Here is a 20,663-nt window from a genome sequence, read left to right on the forward strand (position 1 = left end):
TTTACCTGAATTGGATTCACAGTAAGCTTGCCAAGAGGAAAAGAAAAATCCAAATTTTCCAGGGCTCTCACATCATACCTGAGCCTCACCTTCAATCACGATTCTAAGCCGACTGATTGAATTGCAGATCCTGTCAAAATGGCTATCACCTTTCCCCTTCTCTTTGTCTCTGTGTTTCTGGCTCCTCTCCTTTTCGCCCTCTCTCAGGGTTAGCTGAAATACTGGGAGGAGAGCTAGGAGAGCTCGGCTGTGCGTGGGCGGTTTAAGCGCCTCTTTTCTTTTCAAGCAGGAGCCCACACAGCGCCCTCATTTCCCTGCTAAATTTAAACCAGAGGCCATGTTAACAGTGTGATGTTATCGACCCCTTTGCAAATACTTCTGTTGGAAAAGTGGCCTGGACCTGAGTTGGCAGCTCCCACACCACACGGTCTGCTCCATCACGGTGCACTCGCAGCAACCTCTGTGGCAGTGTATTTCATATACACATCCATAAAAGTGTGCAGAAAGTGCTGTGATTGAGTTTGAAGCCATTAGCCGCTGTCTGTGATTTCATACATTTTCTGCACAAGTTTGCCTTCCTTCACAAGTTTGCCTTTATTCAGCACTACTTTCCAGGTTCATTTTGTTTGACCACTCATGCGTTTTTGTAGTTTGTGTGAGCGAGGCAATGCTTCACTGCCTCTACGGCCTTCGCCGCCTCAGATTGGCGTCGAATGGGAATCGGGGGGGGAGGAAAAAAAGAGAAAAGAAGCACCTCAGCCCGTTTCACTCCATCAATCATGACAGCTCCTTCTCTTCCACATCACTCGTTCCCCCCTCGTTCCCATTTTTATAGCCACACATCTCAGCCCATGTCATCACATTTGCATTCACCCGCCTGCAAATTATACCGCTCCGTTTCCACAAACGACGCTTATCAGCAATGATGTGTTTTCAGCTTGCGTTGGCATTTGAAATATAAATGGAGGATAATTTATAATTCTCCCATGGATTTAAGCAACAAAAAAGAAAGAAAGAAGCAAAAGCAGTTCCGATAGGAAGGAATTAAGCCCGAGATGAGATAGGAACTCTTGCGAACCTTAATGTGTTGCTTGCTCTGTTGACATACTGAGTGAAGTTGACAGTAAACAAATTAAGCAATTAGGAACATTGCAAACTGTTATTCATGGAGTTAAGCAGCAGCTGTTCTTTAATGGTACTCTTTAGTGCCCCGTTATGTCTGGGGAGCATGAGGCAGCAGTTTTTGATGTGCCGTGTGCCTCAACCAGTCACAACTGAGACCTTACAGAGGCCTTGCTCATACTTCACTTAACTGCTTGGTAATAAAGACCATCCACAGGGAGGAGGAAAAGTTGGGTCTTTTGTCTTTTCATATGCCAACAGTCAATAGAGGATGATGAACACCGTCTCCCCACCGCACAATAAATCAGCAGCGTGTGAGGCTTGCTCCTTTTGTTTGTGAAAGCCTAGAACAGCAAGGAGGGAGTGATGGGTGATCAGGAAGACCGGCTTTACTTCCAAGTATTTGTGTTTTTTGCAGACTCCTGCCCGGTTAAACTCTGGTCACGTTAATAAAATGATCCTGCAAAGTGTTGATGCTGGGCAGATGAAGACGGCTCTTCGTGTGTTTTCTCAGTGCTTGACAACGCATGACATTAAGTTGGTCTTGTTTGTATAGTTAATGGACACAAGTGTTAGCAAGTACAACGCCACTGGAGTTAATATTATGTAATACATTTGGGGGCACTGGCCCATTCACAGTAATTCTTGGTGGTTAAATATTGATTTTTGTCCCAGCCACGTCAATTGCTTCTCCCCTTTGAGTGTTCGCCTCAGTGGTACAGTCCACAAGCAGCTGTGACAATACTCGTGCACCCTAATGATAACATTTTTTTCCTTCACTCCACCGTCCTCACCCGCACTCCCACCCCCCTTTTTCTGTTCTCCACTTTGTCCCTCATCAGTGTCAACAGTGTCATCTCTCCTGCCCCTTGTCAGCCGGGCCACCCCTCAGTGAACCCCTCTGCAGGAACTGAACTGTGGAGCACGTTGCTGGTAAACGCCAGCGGTGGCGTTCTGCATCGATGGGGTTTGATGTCACAGGGCTAGCATAGCAGCACTGGTAATAGGATTTCATGCTCGGCACTGACGGAGCCCCGCGGCACGAAATGGGCTTTCACTTCCCCCAGGAATCACTTGGCCAGGCACAGCGAGCAAGGAGAACATTTTGAATACATATTGAAATATAATGAATAAAAGGCCTTCCCTCAATTTCTGTAAGAAAAAAGGAAATGCTTCACAGACTGTGCAGAGTTTACAGTTCTTATCCATAGTGTAATAGTCATCATAGCGAATAGAAGTCTCCTGATTGAGAAAGAGGGGGGCTTTTGTTGGATTCATAGGCAAACCAAAAACAAGGCAGTGCATTTAAACAATAAAAAAAAAAAAATTACAATTATGGTTACGCAATTTGTTGTATGCCACTCAACTTGTCTTTTTTTTTTTTTACTCCTTCTCTTCCATCACACTCTATCCCACTGTTTTGTTCCACCACACGACTCTGCTGACACCTACATTCATCTGTCGGCGAAAAAAAGACGAGCGCTTTTTTTCCATGGCTGTTGTGTTGTTTCTGACTCATTTCTCTCCCCACCCTGTGTCCTGTGTCTTCTCTCCATCAGTGGAATATTGAGGAATCCACCGAGCATGTGAGTAACCCACATGTGTGCTGCTGGGTTCTCTTGCAGGGCAAGCTCTTTTCCTTTTTGCAGTTTGGGGGTGCTTGTGTGTTTGGATTATGAGTTGTGCGTGGATGTGTGTTCATTTCTGTGCAAGGTGTGTGACTTTAATCTAGTCTGTGTGAACCCTCAGGAGAGATCATAACCGCAGCACGAAACGTGTGTCCAAATGTTTTCTTTTGTGTGTTTGTGTTTGCGCGCGTGTGTGTGTGAGAGAGAGAGAGTTAGTGCGATTTAGTCTAAGAGCTCCTACAACTTCAAAGCAAGATCTGATGCAGGCTTATTTTACCAGAAGAAAGAACCTTGTAGAAACAGCTGGGCAGTTGCAGGTGAACTGAGGCAATTCTGAAGCATCTTCCCCCCATTGAGCTTACAGTGCAGTCAAAGGTTTTGTGTCACTATCCCCGTGTGATGCCGACATTAATCGGCCTCGCCTAACCTGCTGTCTTCCCCGCTGTTTCAGATGACATGTCTATCTGAGGGGAGGAGCTGTGTCTTTTATCAGCTCCACACATCTCCGAAATTGCCACCAGCCTTTCATGTTCTTTTCACGTGCCTGGTTTGCAGCTTGCTGCTACGTGGCTGTCAAGCAGCTCTTTGTTATGGCTTACTACCCCCTAGACGTCATATTGCACTGGCATAAATGCAGAGCCACTTACTGTACCCAGTCAAAAAATTCAATAGAAGTCTGCCAGATTAACGGATCCTATTTTCAGTGTATAAACAAGGGCAAAGATATGTTAAGAAAAAGGTTTTCAGCTTTTAGAAAGTCCAAAAAAAAGAATTCATTTGGGATATTTTCACTCCTTTTTTTCACCTGCCGACATTTCAAATGGAAAACTTAATGGATCAGTAACCACCTGTAGAGGCTGAGGCTGATCTCTTTTTGTTCTTCCTTTATCATATCAGTTAGTTTCGTATACGAGCCAGTGGGAAGTGCGCACGCTGTCGTATTTATTTGCTATTTGCACCAAGTTAAACAGAAACCTGGCTGGCACACGGATTCCTCAAGCTACACCCACATGGCATGAGTCAGGCTCGCCTCTTCTCCCTCTCCTCTTAATGCGTTGATTAACACCTGACAGACAGCGAGCTACACGCTGTCAGAGGAGGACATCTGTTCACACATCTTTATTATTTCTTCAGCAGCCATGTTTAGGCCACAGCAGACTTTGTGCTTGGTAGCTAATAGAGTATGAGGCAGATGTCAACACTGAAAACATAAGCCTGCGTTACTGACCCATGGCTTTGTTCTCAGGGAGGTTTTTTTTAGCTTTCGGGAAATTTTGGCTGGCGTTAAAAAGCAGAAGATGCACATAGAGGACATTAAATATTAATCTTGAGCAAAAAGTTATCTGAAGGGATTTGTTTTAACAGTGCAGCCCATTTTTCTCTTGGTATTTTTCCACTCTAGTGAGGATAGTGGTGTTGAGAGGCTTGAAGAGAAGAATCCATTTCTATAACTAGTCGACTTGTTAATCTCTATAATGCACTTTGGTGCTGTTCTAAGCATTTGCTCTAAAGGGAACTTTGAAGCCTGGGTTTTTCTATTTTCTGCTGAGTTTTAAAAGTGTTGCTAGAACTGAATCAACCTTGTCAGAATGGAGAGAGGACCGATCTGTGCAGCTGCCACTGCTGAGATTGTTAAAGCCATTTTGCATGATTAAAGTAATGAGACTTCCTCCATAAAGTGAAAATGGCTTTATGATACAGTAATTTAGCATTTTTCCCCCATCCCTCTTAAAGGTTAGCAGGGGAGCACCAAATGTCCCTTAAAGAGAGAGGCAGTAAAAACCACCGTCAAACAGCGCTGGGTTATGTAGACTGTTTAATGTTCTTCTATGGTTAGGAAATTAAAACTTCATTAGTTGGAGAAACAGCGTTAGGGCAAGGCCGTATAATATTCCAAGCGTCTGAGAAGTTTGCGAGAAGTTCCGGCAGGAAGGCTCGTAGGCATCTGTGTGTTCGTCCTCTCAGCGGCCCCAGTCAGAACCGGACAACTCCAGCATGTGCGCTCAAGCCGAAGGCATTAAGTTGTTGCGCGTGTGCATGTGTGTGTATACCAATGTGTGCGTGCTGATGTGCACATTTTACGTGCATGTATACTGTGTGTATCCTTCATTTATGTATATTAGTATGTGTATTCCTGCGTGTGTGTTTCTGTTTGTTTGTTTGTTTGGATATGGGCTTTGTTCAAGCTCAGAGTATTTAATTCCAGCGTGTGGGTGTGTTTTTATTCAGACTGATGCAGTGTGGTAAAGTGAGTGCCAGCACTGCAGCAGGTTACCCGTAACAGTGTGTTACCTCAGTTGTTTTTCTGTCTGTTCATTCCTGACTGCTGAGTTACTCATTTGTTCATTCACCGTAGTGTGTCTGTGTTTTTGTGTAGAGACTGTTTGGGCAATCAGCCAGAGGAGAATAAGTCCCAATAATCTTATTCTTTAAAAAAAATTTTAATCATCCTGATGTTTATTTATCTGAAGGATTATTTTCAAAGAGTTTTAACAGCAGTCCCACAGTCGGTGTACTATTTTGTGGGTTTTAATAGTCTGTTTAGTAATGAACTTAAGCTCCTCTGGGTATTATCTCATGCTTACCCATGCAGCAGGCATGAAAACTGACACACGGGTGATGTTCTGATTAATTTAGTTGGTTTGTTAGTTAATGGGTTCAGCGTGTTCCTTACAGTTAGGTACAGGAGCTTTTCAGTACCAAGAAAAGTTCCTGGGCCTGTTTGTGTGCCTTCTTTCTCTATTAAAAGTTTGACATATTTTGTTTTTAGGCTAATTGCTCAAGAACCCACACGTGGTTGGAGAAGGGGGGTTAATCTTACTGCGGTTTCCTTTGGTGCTGTGTGTTTGCCAGGGGATCGGAGCTTGTGTGAGAGGGTGGTTGAAGAGGTTTCGCTCAGGCTCACTGACGCCTGTTAACATCTGACCTTGTGATTTTTTTTTTTTTCTTTTTCACTTTTACAGGAGGCCATAATTGGTGGGCTGCAGTCTGAAACCACCTACTCTGTAACTGTAGCAGCATACACCCTGAAGGGAGATGGTGCTCGTAGCAAAGCTAAAGTCATCACCACAACTGGAGCAGGTCAGAATTAGTGTCAGTGGGGTTTTCATGTGAATCTGTTAGTGTGGAGTCTTGCTTTGGAAATCATTTGCTCATTGAGTAATGACTTTGTCAATCACGAATCATTAGCCAATGAATGGCTGAAAAATATCAAAGAAAATCAAACTAGTTGAAACATGGTACGATCAAAGATTACAAAATGTCTTTTGTTGTTATTACAGAGGTCAAGTCTTTTTCCATAGACTTCACAATCACAACTATCGCCATCTTGTGGCCTTTAGATAGAATACAGGTTTTTACTCATTAACTCAAATTTGATGTGAATTGAAAAATATGTCTTTCACTTATAAAGCAATTACAGTGCAAGTCATTTTTTTCCTATTTAAATCTCTACTTCAACCAGTGCCAGGCAAACCCAGTATGATGATTAGTACCACCATGGGCAACACAGCACTGCTCCAATGGCAGCCCCCCAAGGATATGGTGGGGGAGCTGATGGGCTACCAGCTGCAGTACAAGCGCACCGACGAGGACACCTACACCTCGCGCGAGATGAGAAAGACTGACGACCACCATACTGTCACTGGCCTGCACAAAGGCGCCACCTACGTCTTCCGCCTCAGCGCGCGTAACCGTGCAGGCATCGGCGAACCTCACGTTAAGGAGATCAGCACACCCGAAGACGTGCCCTCAGGCTTCCCGTCCAACCTCCAAGTTACGGGCCTGACGCAGTCCAGCACCCAGCTGACCTGGAAGCCCCCGCCGCTAGCGGAAAGGAATGGCAAGATCACACATTACTTGGTGGTATACAGGGACATCAACAGTCAGACAAACAGCACCAACCGCACCACCGAAACACACATGACTATCCAGGACCTTAAACCTGACACCACTTACGACATCCGGGTGCAGGCGTTCACCAGTAAGGGCGGCGGACCCCTCAGCCCCAGCATCCAGAGCAGGACCATGTCGAATGGTAGGATAAGTGGTAGGACATCTGACTAACATTTATACATAAACACTTCAGAGATATTTGATATGAAAACATAATGACGTGCTTGCATAAACATTGGCACTCTTAGGCGCGCACAGTTGTGTCATTGCTCACCACAAACACATGTCACTCGCTTCTGTTTTAAACTTTATCGGTGCAGTCTTTCCCATCTTCCACTCAGCATACTGTAGTACATGACTGTGTTTATTGATTTATAGAGTACTAATCTCATTACACGCTACAGTCACATTACCATGCCTCCTCGTCCTCCCTCCTATTACACACAAATCTAAATGTTACCCAGCATGTAGCTTCTCATGCATTTTAGAATCTTATAAATGAAAGATTTCTTATTTATAACCATGCACGATGCCTGTTTTAAGACACGTTGCCACTCCTCATGTCATATGCATTTCTTGGTAATCGCGGTGATCTCGGCCTGTTGAGTGTGTCTTGTGAATGGGCGGCAATAAATGGGACAGGCTCAGGGAGATGGAGTCTATTTTTGTATGATCGGTAATCAAGCGTGAATGCGATTGTTAATGTTCTCTGAACACTCCTGTGGCTTTTCAGGTTTGGTCATAAGGAATTACAGCAGAATATGTTCGCGTTGTTTACTGAAGGGGCGACTTGCTCGTGTGCTGCTTTATAGTAGTGTGAAATGAAATTATGCACAGAGATTACTTTTTGTGGTGTACAAGATGTCTTACTTGAGGTATTAATGAGTGGATTTTCCTCATCCTAGCTTTCCCCACCCTGAACTTTGGTGTCAAAGCTGTCATGAAAACGTCCGTCTTGCTCACCTGGGATTTGCCGCCAAACTACAAACCCCAAGCACCTTTTAAGGTAAGTACCAGCCAGGTAGACGGCCATTGCTGACATGAGGTGCAAAAAAGATTGAATATGAACTCGGTTTGCACAGACAAAATACTTGCAGTACAATTTAAATTAAAATTGCTGGATTAAAAAAAACAAAACAACTCTTATTCTACTTCAATAACATGGTCTGACAAGCTGTACAGCCATTTGTAATATGAAAAAGCAATATTAGGTGCTGACACTTATCGCAATATGATTGAGTCACTTTTTGTATTTGCACAAAAAAATATGAAAATCCCAATTCATGCTCGTTTATGAGGTGTAATAATCTGTCAAAGTGATATATCAATTCCCACCCAAATGATAGGGGAGCAAAGACAATCTAAGGTGTAAAAGAACATTGGATATGCGCCAGTGGGCGAGTGCGACGCTTGAAGCACTTGAGATGAGGTGTCAGATAAGATGGGCACCTCCCTTAGGACCATACTGTTTTTGCTTTTCTCTTTTTTTTTTCCACATGTATGCGTTTGACAGGGAAGAGAGAGTGGTGCGTGTGAGCAAACGATATTCAGGCTGTATATCTGTGCTGCCGTAAATCACAACTCCCAAGTTTTCCCCCCGTGTGCTTACAGATCTTGTATAACCAGCAAAGCGTGGAAGTGATGGGAAACCTGAAGAGGAAGCTGATCACGCAGCTGCAGCCAGACACAGACTACTCCTTTGTACTGACAAGCAGGGGCAACATTGCCGGAGGTCTTCAGCAGCAGGTGTCCATCCGCACTGCCCCCGACCTGATCCAGACCAAGCCCAGGACACATCATGCTCAAGGTGGCAAGATGAACATCACCCTGCCAAAGATCCAGACCACCACTCGTGTCAAGTACGTACTGATAGGGACTAACCACACGGGCTTGCTCTGGGCTAAAAAATGATTGTTATTAGTCAGGAATAACAAACAGGTTTTGCTTTTTATGTACACAGATTGTGATGCATATAAGTTATACATTTATCATTTTAAAATTGATGTTAATACAAAAATTTACAGCCACGAAACTGTAAATTTGGGACCTAATGCGACACTCAGGGCACACGTGTGTCCGATCGCTACTAAAACTATTCGAGAACTTAGGATGGCAACTTTTACTCTGAGCCATTTTTGTGACACGGCAGCTGATGAGAATTGAGACTTAACATCAGGTCGAGCTGTGTTATCTTTTGACGCAAATTGTTAAGAGGAGAACTGCACCTGACCCTTTTCCTTCGAACGCACACACATAGCGACACGTCTGTGTAAAGGGGGAGTACACGGGGTTGATTGGTAAAAAAGATTACAGGGCTGTCAGGGCTGGCCAAGGTCCAGCACAGATTGACAGCCACGGAGTGCCTGTGATTGGGGATGGGAGGGTTGAGGGGGTGTGTATGTGTAGGTAAGAGGGAGGGGGTGAGGAGTCATGTTATACGTCTACTCTCCCACTACTAGACTTGAGTGACTGTTGAATCACAGAGTTGAGGTCTGGAGAGAAGCAGCTGTTTTCGCTGTCAGCAGCACCTGATTTTACAAGTGGTCAAATGCTGCATCGGGGGGAAACTTGTACCCAAGACAGAGTCGGGGCAGAGACGAAACATATATAACCTAATGCATTCTCCAAAGCATTCTCCTTTATTCATCACCTAGCCTCTTAGCTTGTTTCTAAAGTCTTAAATGTCTTACTAATGTCTTTCTTTTCCTTCTATTTTGGTCTTCTTAATGAAAGCAGGAGAACACACACGAGTAGTCACATAGCTGCTTCTATTAACCTAAGGAATCCTATGGGGATCTATGCTAGCTGAAGGCTCCCCTCACTGGGATTGTGTTTGTTCCAGTCTACATGGCAGATGTTCTTAGTGATTAGCAATTAATTGGCGAATGCATTGCCAATCTGCTGGTGTTCGACCTTGGTTGGAACCACATGTGTTTTACTTAAATTTTGAATTCAGCCCAACAAGGATCACCGTCAAAGTACGCCTCCTTGTTTTGACTGTGCTATTGATGCACTTGGCCCACTTTGTTCTCAGCGTGTACGTGCATCGGCCGGTCTTTCTTAACACAAGCTTTATTTTTCATGGCAGGTGGTACTACATCGTTGTGGTGCCCATGTCCCCGGTGACACGCAAGTGGAAGAATCCAGACGAGATGGACATGGATGAGGTGAGTGCCAGCCCATGTCTGATTGGCTAATGTGCCAAGTCAGGGTCCCAAATAGCACTCTCTGGTCCAACTGGGTAGAAAGTCACGAGTGGAAACTAATTAGCTTTACCCTCCTGGGCGCCAGAAGAAAGATATTTTAAACAATGACTCACTCGGCTAGGTGGGGAGTGTCCTGAGTGAATGCCAGGTCTGCAGACACTGCCCAATATAGCAATGTGCGTGCATATAAAATAGTTTGGTCTTTGTTTAATTATTTGTATTGTTGTGGATGTTAGGCAGTCAAACTGTGTGGTCATTTTCACAATTGTAGTCAAAAGAATTACTGCTCTACCTCTATATTTTTTCTTTAAATTGTTTATAGTCAGGCTTTGCCGCCTGTAGACAAAGTTTTACATGAGTTATTCAAATGAGGATTTATGACTGCCTTATTATTCCATTGAATAAAGGTCTTCCTTGTCCATGAGGGAATTTAAGCTAAATGACATGCCTAAATATTAATAGCATAATTTTTAAGTAAACTGCAAGGCTCGTTGGGCTGAATCGCTATTGTTCAAGCTCCCTGTAGAAATAACAGAAGAGACTGAGAGGGAGAGAGATGGGACTCCCTGAGTCATTAAACACCGAGCAGGCCATTGTCTCCTCCCTCCGACATAATGATTTAATAAAGCTACATCTGGAGCAGTGCATGAGACATCACTGACAGAAAACAAAATGCTGCTGAAAACACAATGCCGCAGTGCTGTATGCGCCTGCTCATTTATTAACCGGGCTGGCAGTCATGCTGAGTTTGTGTGCTAGAGCAAGCGCTAATTGCTCACTTCGTAGATTGGCTGCATTGTTTGCAGTTATATCGCTGTGCAAAGGCCATTTTAGCTGTGCTGAATCATTATCTCTTATTTGGAGGCATGCTAGCAACCAAACCTGGATGTCTAGTGTCAGTGCGAAAGCTTTTTCTAGACTTTAGGAGGAGTTGATGAAATTTAGAGAAGTTGGATGCCATTGTGTATATGGAAGAGAGATTTTTGACCAAAGAGCCAAAGTTGTTTATTATTGAGAAATCTCTCTTTTTCTACCCCAGCTGCTCAAATCAAGTAGAAGTTCTGTCGTAAGACACCGACGTCACTTGGATTCCACCAAGCCTTACATTGCTGCCAAGCTTGCGTCACTTCCAACCACCTTCATGCTGGGTGATGAGAAAAGGTACGACGAATTCTTCAACAAGCCCCTGACGAGCTCACAGCAGTATCTCTGCTTTGTCTTGGCTGAACTTCAATCTGAAGGGACTGACAGCGCTGCTCAGTATGTAAGTAAAACATCCAGCCTTGATGGCGTAAGTTGCTTCTTTATTTTGCTTTTTAGTAAAGAACTTGCGTTTGTTTTTTAAACACTGAAGCTTTTCTGTATTTTGGTACATGTTAATGTTTCTTTTCTCGGACAGATTATTTAAGTTTATCACCCGTCCTCAAACTCTAATCACTCTGCTCCTCAAAGCGTCTCCAAAATAGCAGTGGGAAGTCTAATTGTTTTTGTTTTTATTGCCGATTATCCTTTAATACTGCTGCCTCTAAAAGTCATTGTAGCTTGTCCGGATAACTCCCTTATCACTTAACAATGACATCAGAGATCCAGCTTTGCCATTTCGGCAGCAGCAGGGCCCTGCGCACATCTCTTTACAATGCTAATACTAGACTCTCGGCTTTCTGAGCCGGGCCCCAATGCACTCGTCAAACAGCTCCAACATGGAGGCCCAGTTCTCCGTGGGACGGTCTGGAGTAAACTTCACAGCAGAAAGAATGAGCGACTGTGATTGCTCGGAGCTTCACTGCTACCCGGGACATGCATATTCACTAGCTGTGCCCTGAGTGATTTTATTTTATTTTTTTTAAATGGAAGAGAGCGAACGCTCCAAGTCCGAAACCCAATCCCAGACTTTTCACCTATTTCTTTCTCTTCACTCCCTCCTCTGAGCTTTTTTCCTTTACCCCTCTCTCTGCTTCTCTCGCCCTCTTCACATTTCTCTACCATGAAGAGAGCAGAGGAGATTGATTAGAGCAGCTGAAGTTAAGAGGGAGATGAGGGCCTGGTCTCAGGGTCTCGGGAGTCTGTAAAGCAGGCCTGATTCCCTTGAAATGCTGCTTTACATGTCCCTAAAGCCCCCCACCACCACCACCCTACTCCAGTAATCCCCTACTCTTTCACTCAGGAAAGAGGAGGGACATGCAGGGGAGGCTATAGCGGGCAACCACGGTATACTTTACTTCAAAGCAGATGCTTAAATCCCATCACTGCACAACACTCTCACCGTACCTGCAAGATACACCATGCTGGATCAGCAAGGCTCAAGATTTCTCTCCTTCTGTGCACTTCCCCTCCTTAAACTGCGTCGTACCCACCTGCTTTTAAACTTAATCACTTGGACCAATCAGATTCACTCACTCTGTGAGTCAGCCAGTGTGTTTACCTTCACTTCAGCTTTCTGCAGCAAACTCATTTCCTAAAATGTATGTAAATAGGACACTTAATTTCCTGAATTAGGATAGCAGATTAAGGCAAACATGAATAGTAATGCTGCAGTGTACTTCTGATGTATAAACACAAATGGTTTTCTAAAAAAAACATTTTACGGCGCCACATGACAAAGACTTTAGAGAGAGAAAGTGCTGCCGTGACAAAGATTAAAGGAGAGATCATTAGACGTGGCAGTGCATTCTTGGCCCTAAAGTGAGCCACATTTAGCTTCAAAATGTGGCTAAAACTCACATTTTGAAGCTAAATCAAAATAAGCTGACAACCATTTCAGAACGTTGGTGCTTTTGTGAAAACATTCACAGAGGTGTGCATACAGATCGTGAAAGCAGTCAGTTTTTTCTACATATCATGTCCCCTAACTGAACTGTCAAAATGCTCTGACAGAAAAAAAAAACCACTTCAGGCTACAGCTCACAAATTCACTTAAAATATGCCATCCATGGCTCAAAAATACAATAAGGGATAAAAAAAAAAATCCAATAGCTGACCTGCTCCATATAATAAGCACAATATCTACACTAACAGGATTATTATAGAGCATGTAAACACCTTGATTTTCTCATTTCTCCTATCCTGGCTTTGCGTGTGCTTTTAAGCATACTGAATGGTGAGGTGGCTACTGCAGTCATTGATTTCTGCACAAATCCCCTAACTGCACTCCTTGGGAAACACGGCAGTGTTTGTTTTTGTCACCCCCAACGCGCCGCTTTCGAGCGTTTATTACTAAACACACGGGTACAGAAGGTAAAGCATGCTGGAGGATCGAGCAGTTAGCAGAAGCTGCCTCGAGCAGGATCTTCACCAGACCCAAGAGAATAAGACAACAAGTAGTGGAATAAATGACTTGTGTCTTTACCGCACTTTCTCGCAACCACCCAAACTCCCCCAGTGTAGATCAAACAAGACCGCCAGGGTTTAATAAGCCCTCGTATATCAACGGCCACAAGCAGCCAGCAGTGGTTGGGGGGAAGAAGAGAAGGAAGGCAAAGGAGGAAGAGAGAGGGGCAGAAGAAGAGAGGGTGCCTTCATGTCTCCCCAGCACCCAAGGCGGATAAACAAGCCGGGGGAGGTGTGAAATGGGATGATAGATGCTGGGTGTGTATAAACAGTATCATTTAATGCGAGAAGAGAGTGAGGGAGGGAGGAGGCATGAAATATTGTGTGATGTGAGACAGAGAGTAGGGGTGGTGTTTGATAGAGGAAAAGAGGGTAGCAAAAATTGTGTCTCGCGTCCTGTCCAGCCTGTGAAGCCCAGATGAGAGGAAGTGGACTAATGTTTGAGGAGGAGCTCGTATTTAATGTGCGCTTTTATTAGATGTTCTGGGAGAGAGAAAAAAAAATCATAATGGGGTGTTTTGCTATTTGCAATGCTACCCAAGCATTTTCTGCGTTCCCAAAAAGAATTGATATTGTTGCACTAAATCTGCCGGTGCTATGAACTCACAATCCCCTCAGCATGGAGGACGGGGTTGTTTTTTCATAATTTAAAAGGCTTCGACAGATAATATTAAAAGGAGAATTACGACAGGAAAATAAGATGGGAACACGAGCATATTCAAGTCCAGCTTGTCACTGAGTGGAGTTTAAATAAAGGCAAAGTCACTATTCAAATGCACTGTGTCCCATCCACTCCTGGAGGTATTCCCCTGTAGCAATGCCTCCAGATATCTGAGTGCTTGGTATTCAGACAGTTAGAAAGGAGTAATACGTGTAGTTTCTGGTGCTGAATGGTTGCATGGATAAGAAAGTAATAATGAAATAGTGAGGTGAGGTCATCGTATGAAGTAGACGAGACCAGCAGCCACACTTCTGTTCTGCATGGATAAAGGCATATTCATACATACTATCGTCTTTCCCTCTCAAGTTTTTGTGCCTTCATTTCTCCTCCCCTATGTCATGCAGTGACAAGCGTGTGGGTTTTTCAGCCTCCCCGGGGAGGCAGAGAGAGCGGCGGATTCATAATAGGCGTCTTTGCGCGTTTGTGTTTTTTGTTTGGCGCGCACCCCGCAGCTTATTTAAGCCACTTTTGGAGAGTTGAGGAGCTCGCGGGGTCAACGGCGAGTAGAAACAAATTTGCCTGCGCTGTGCATAGCGGATTCTGTGCTCAGGGGATGGAGGAGCAGTGGCTGACTGGGGAAGCTGTGTAGCTCACGGGCCAGATAGCAGACTCGATATACTGCTACTACCACAACACCTTTTCCTCTGTCTCCTCTCTCTGCCATCTCACATCACCCACTATCTCCCTCTCTCTCTCCCTTGTCCCTCCCTCTCTCTCTTACTTTGTCTCAGACAAATATAGTCTTTTTCTCTCACACACACACACTCTTCGCTACTGGCTGTGACCAAAACAAATACCTTCACTTGTGCAGGCTTAGAGGAGTTTGTGAAAAGGCTCAGAAAAACTGATGTTCCAGGTGTGCTCACACAAAAACATACACGCTTTTGTTTGCGGTTCTTGCACACAGTCGCACACACATACGCAATCAAATACATCACTGATAATTCTTACAGTTGTATATATCTTTATCTACAGTATTTCTTTTATTGTTTATTCTCTTCTACTTGTCATTTTCTTCCATCTCTTCTCTAGTGGGGATGGGATTTAATAGAATTTTATCAAATCTGTTTTCAGCATCTAATTCACTTTCTAAATGCGATTGCACTGCAAAATGTGTTTAGCTTCATCTCTCTGTGTTTTTACCCACGTCTGTAGCCCCTCCTGTAGATGTAGATCCTCCTACATCTCTGTGGACAAAAAGAAAAATTATGCAATTTAAATAAACATGGTAAACTCTTTGGCCTTGTTCTGTTTCAACATTTAGGTGGGTGATACATGTCAAAATACCATCCATATAAACGTCAAGGCTCCAGTGTTTCCCAGCAGTGTAACAATATGATCAATGTTATTCACTCCGTGTGTACGTCGCGCATATCCAAACACACTGCATGCCCATACTTTACAGAGAGACGCGCACTGATCCAGAGTTGTAAGGGATGCACTTATGTCTTTCACTGTCTCTGACTCACTCTCAGATTCGCACATTCCTTCACTGCACCATTGCTCCATTGTGATACCGCTGTGCGAGGGCAGAAGCATTAGGAGCTGCGTGACTGAGCTTTTATCAGATATTAGGGCCGTTCAAATGGATGATCCCACTACTTCACCGTGACCACCAGACAAAAAGCCCTCTCTTTTTGTTCAGCCCTCTCCTCTGCTCTTGCTCTTCCTCTCTTATCCTTCTCTGAAAGCACAGCTGCAGTTATTTGTTACCTCATTAAAAAAAAAGTTTTTCCCAGGAATCCCTGCAGGGCCATATCCTACAGCCTTTTTCGGGCCTTCCCAAAAGAACAGGAAGCCTTGTGGTGTCGTCACATCAGCAGCGTCCCATTGCTGTGCCGTTTTTCTTTGTTCTTGGATAATAGGTTCCTCCCAAAGGCGCTCAGAATGGTAGAAAGCTGGTCTCATGTCCCTGCTGTGTCGGTATGTGTGCGTGTGTGTGAGACAAATGTGAAACATTGCTGCTGTAAACTATTGCTGTCATGAAAATGTGAATTTTTTCACTTTCCTGCTTGAGTTATCATGTTTCCGGGCCCACTATGAGAGCATGGTGGTTTGCACGTACGCCACTGAGACGTGGCGTGTCACACACACCCAAAGTGTAAGTTTTCATGGCAGTTGTCCAAGAGCATGAGTGATAACAGAACTATATGACAGAGCGCAGGACTCTTTGAGCTCATCGCAGCTTATCTTTCCAATTAATATCTGCCTGTGCACTGAAGAGCAGGCTGCTGTGCAGCTAATGATCCGGATTACTGCTGCCTGCTGCCCCACCATTCCCACTGCATGCTGGGAGCCCAATTCCCTCAGAGGTCTGCGATCTGTCACCCATATCCTTCCACACTCTGTACTCCCTATCCCAACCTGCATCTCCTATCGTCATTCAATAGGTGTCACGCTGAGTTCTAATGACAGATGCCTCACGCCTCCCTTTTTCTCATCTGTCAGCTTGCTCTCTCGCAGTTGGATTCCTTCTTCTTCAAACCTTTTTTTTTACCACGCACCATACTGCATCCCCTCGGGTACCCCCTCCTCAGATACATACACACCGATGCATACCTCCCCACCTCCCTTTCCCCCATCATTCAGAGACGTGGAGTGGAAAGATGTCTCATTTACAACCAAGGTGGAAATGCACCCTCGTCGTCACCTCCTCCTCTTCCGTCACGGTGTGAACACTAATGAAGAAGAGATGAGTCCTCTCTTGTGCCCCCATTTATCTCAGCGACCAAGGGACATGCACACTTATCCCTGCCTCTCCATCTCTACCTCCCTCACCCTGGTGTCACAGTCGCTCTGTCATCAGCCGTCTTAGTTTTTTCAGACAGAAATATATAAACTTGATTTGAGTTTGGTCGATAGCTCCGTGGCCTGCTCTCCTTCATCACTGGACTGTCATCTATTACTAAGTTGACACAACTTGACTATCCGAGTGCCAGAAACAAGATATGGGAAGTGAGATATTTGGTTTATCTCTTATGCAGAAAACTTTGCTTCCAGTTTTGTTACTTCAGTCACAGAAAGTGCTACATATTCAAAGTGTCAGTATCTTTTTTAATTGTCCTTTAAGTATATAAGTGGTTGATCTACAGTTGAACCCTGTGTAGAATTTTAAATTCATGTTAGCAACATGCTAGTATGCTCGTTCTCCCCCGAGTCCAGTGCCTTTTCCTTTGATGTTTGAGCTTCTTTTTTTTTTAACTTTAGGCAGTTTTAAACACCCTAGGGAATCCAGATTACACTTAAATAAGAAGGGAGACCTTGCATACATACTAAAAAGTCTGAAGTGCCTCTCTGATGTACCTGTACTCTCTTTTCTGTTTCCTTACAGATGACATATTCAGCTAGTCCCTACTCAGATCCAATCGAGGTCACTTCAAGTATGCCTCAAGGGATGGAGCAGTCTGAAATGCTGTGGGTCATGGGCCCAGTGCTGGCTGTGCTGCTCATCATCAGCATCGTCATCGCCATCCTCATCTTTAAGAAGTAAGAAGCCGTGCTTCTGATTATTAGTTGGTTGAGGTTGAAATGCGGTGACACTTGTGATTGTAGGTTTCTTATGGTTGCATCAGGAATGGTAATGAGACGTGCGTCTTCCTGCCACTTGCACCAGGCTCCTCGCACACCAAACTATAACATCCACTTTCCTTTGCATAATATACACGGTAATGAGCGGAGAGCCAAAGACACGTTGATTTGTTTTTTTATACAAAATATTTTGGCCCAGCTGGCTATTTTCAGCAGTACTATGTGAAGTCTCAGCAGAAATGGCAACTGACATTGCCTCCCTAATAAAAAGCACAGCTTGGCTGTCAAAATCTCTTAGTTAGGAGTGAGGAATGTGTTTTTGCCAACACCATTGGTCATTTGAAATAAGAAACAGAAGGCTGCAACAGAGGGCTCAAGTAAACGCTTAGTCAATATCTCTTTAAAGCACTTCGGGTGCCCCTGTGCAGCACACCATGACTATGTACAGACCAACGAGGTGCTTTGGAGAAAGTTTAATGGCTAATGTTAAAACGACTAGTCAATTAGAATTAATGATTTTAAGTGATTTATTAAACAAAAATGCCAAACATTTGCTCAGTTCTGCTTATAAGCTGTGAAGAGTTCCAGCTATATTCTAATGAATATTTGCACTTTGAACATCTTTGACTTTTGTGCTGTCAGACATGACTTTCAATTATAGATTTTCAATAACAAAATAATGGAGCTATAATTAACAATTAACCTTTTTTTCCAAATAACCAAAAAGTAGCTCATGCAGCTCTATAAAACCAGCCTTTCTTTAGGCATCGTAGTAATGCACAGTTATTTGTACATCATTAATTTTAAAGAATATTTCACTGGCTGCAGGACTCTTTCCACTCACTTCACTTCTTCATGATTAAGTCCTACCTACTATCTTGTCCTGATGGATCCATTACAAGATCTTAATTTTGACATCATACGTGCCTCACCTGCCATCCTCAGCCTTGCAGCCTTGCTATGTGGCTGCTGTCTCCGGCAGACTTAGAAAGGGACTGGTTAATAATAGGCCTTGAGACAGCTCACTGCTGAGTAGCACGTCCTCTGTCTGGAAGCCCTTTCTTCATGTAGACACAGATTGACAGGAGGGACTGTGGGGAGGTGGCTGCGTGCCCTTTTCACTGCGGACTGGCAGTAAATGTGCAAAGGAATAATCACACTGTAGCTCTGGTTGTTATTGCTACCTGCAGAGTCGCCAAGACCAACACTAGCGGCAAACAAAGCCATGATTATTCTCAAAAGGCTCGAGAGATTTTTTTCACGATAACTTTTTTAAAATCATTTGCTTTCAATATTTCGCTTTTTTTTAGTCTTTAGAAAACAGTCCAGTTAGATCAAGATATGTGTTAAAAAAATACTTCTGCATAACTATTACACATTAACACCCCGACTTCTTTCTTGCCTTTGTGAATGCAGCAAACAGGAAAGGTGGGTACTTTCCCTGAAACATCCATCACAATTTCATCTCCCACTGCCCAAGTCGTTTTCATCCGTGTTGTGAAATTGGTGGTATTAATCATCTCTATGGGGTTGCAGAGTTAGCTGTCTCTCATCTCTAATTGACATTGCACACCAAAAGCATCATCTCAAAGGAATCTCAGGAATCATCTTTGTGTCTGATGTGTTCGACTTTAAGAAATTGTACAATACATGAGAAAGAGCAGACTCTGCAGCCCTGGGTAACTGAGGTCAGAGGAGCTCCAGGGTCATGTCTGTGTACCGGTGCATGTTTCACATCTAGTCCCAGTGTTCCTCCCACAGATCGTTCTGTCTGCTGTGGTTTGTCTCCGAGCCGCGTTTCATTATCCAGCCAGTGTCAGCGTGCCCCTTCAAGACTGGCCCCATCTGAATATGCCAAGGCATCACCTGCTGCTGAATGGGCCATTGTGAAGTAAATGCCAGACAGAGAAACTGCTGAAAAAGAAATGTTCCCATGTTTTAAGCTGACATTTTCCACTGAGACCCATTCCTCTACTTTTAGCCTTTTTTCCCCTCCTTCTTTTCCTGCTTCCCCTTGGCAGGAGTCGCAACAAAGGGGCCTGTTCTAGCCTCATTAAGCACACCCTGTACTGCAAACACACTCATGTTCTCACAGTGTGCATGTGCGTCTACTTTACATTCTCACATTTTAACCGTCACTTTGAGCCCAAGATGAACCACGTTTACTTTCGGACAGCACTAAAGTGTTATGTAGCTCTGATTGGCATCTGAGTGGGTCAGAGGTATGGATGAGGTGTGCAGAGGACAGATCTCTCTCATCCCCTCCCTCAGTCTAGCCGAGCCCAAGAGCAAACTCTGGGAAAACCAGATACGGTCTGGCTCAGCTCTCGGCTGGAGAGGAAGTGATGCTTGTCATAGATTAACCGTCATGCAGCTAGCATTAACTTAAGCCTCTGCAGCATAAGATAACAGGTGGCAGAGAGGCCCCCAGCCCCAGTGGCTGAGGTGGACCGGGTTAAGGCTGTGTGTGCACCAGCAGCTTTGTGTATTCTCACCACGCTGGGCTTCAACAGAAGGCCCTGCTCTTTCCTAAAACCCACGCTCGCCACTTGCAAATGGAGTGCAATGAGATGTGAAATTTCCACAGGGCACCCTGATGCTTCCCTCCGCCCATTTCCATTTGCAGTCAGAAGGCTTGTGAGTGTGCAGCTGTATCTGTATGAGTGTCTCTGTGTGTTTGTACTTGTAAAAGTTGGAGAGATGGAAAAGCGTACATCTGTGTGCCTGTTTGTGTGTGTATGTCAACAGATGCCGGCTGTCTGAAAACATGCTTTCTTTTCCTTTTCACGGTCGACTGAGCTGAGCCAGTCCGAGCTGTGCTGCTCTGTTCTGTGCTATGCTAGACTCAGCTAGGCCGGGCCCAGCAGCACAGGTGCTGCAGAACTGGTCTAATTACCCTGTGTTGTGCCACCCAGCTGATGAGCTAATTACAGCTTCCGCCTGTTTTCCTCTCAATCTGGAAGCCAGTAAACACAATGTGTTGTTAGCACTCGCGCACACAAACAGCAGCGGAAAGCACACATTTCTGTCTTTACTACACACAAACAGGCAGTCATGTACACATTCCCACACTGCAGCTGTCACCTATCCAGCCGCAAACAAGCCAAACCTAGCCCACTCCAGGAAAATTACGGTGTTTCTTCAAACACATTAAACTCCAGTTTTTCAAACTAATGAGGATGATGCCTACTATCTCTTGAATTGGTGGTCCTCAAAAGTAGCTTTGAAAACCATCAA

At 44.3% G+C, this 20,663-nt stretch overlaps 1 protein-coding gene across 15 annotated transcripts in view; it reads left to right on the forward strand.

Annotated features, from left to right (window-relative positions):
• Positions 1-20,663, forward strand: part of LOC102792271 (receptor-type tyrosine-protein phosphatase F) — a 159,991-nt gene that overhangs the window by 113,111 nt on the left and 26,217 nt on the right. For 6 of the 15 annotated variants that reach the window (XM_087832583.1, XM_087832587.1, XM_087832585.1 and 3 more), the window contains 7 exons: positions 5,714-5,831; positions 6,214-6,786; positions 7,550-7,650; positions 8,256-8,503; positions 9,733-9,811; positions 10,890-11,114; positions 17,230-17,384. In XM_087832583.1, coding sequence (XP_087688709.1) covers positions 5,714-5,831; positions 6,214-6,786; positions 7,550-7,650; positions 8,256-8,503; positions 9,733-9,811; positions 10,890-11,114; positions 17,230-17,384 — 1,499 coding nt within the window. Of the gene's footprint in view, positions 1-2,681; positions 2,709-5,713; positions 5,832-6,213; positions 6,799-7,549; positions 7,651-8,255; positions 8,504-9,732; positions 9,812-10,889; positions 11,115-17,229; positions 17,385-20,663 lie in introns of all 15 variants that reach the window. The other 9 variants (XM_087832577.1, XM_035908305.2, XM_035908311.2 and 6 more) reach the window with 3 other exon arrangements.

The sequence above is a fragment of the Neolamprologus brichardi genome, chromosome 18, assembly GCF_056152115.1.
Source record: "Neolamprologus brichardi isolate AB-2024 chromosome 18, ASM5615211v1, whole genome shotgun sequence".
NCBI lineage: Eukaryota > Metazoa > Chordata > Actinopteri > Cichliformes > Cichlidae > Neolamprologus > Neolamprologus brichardi.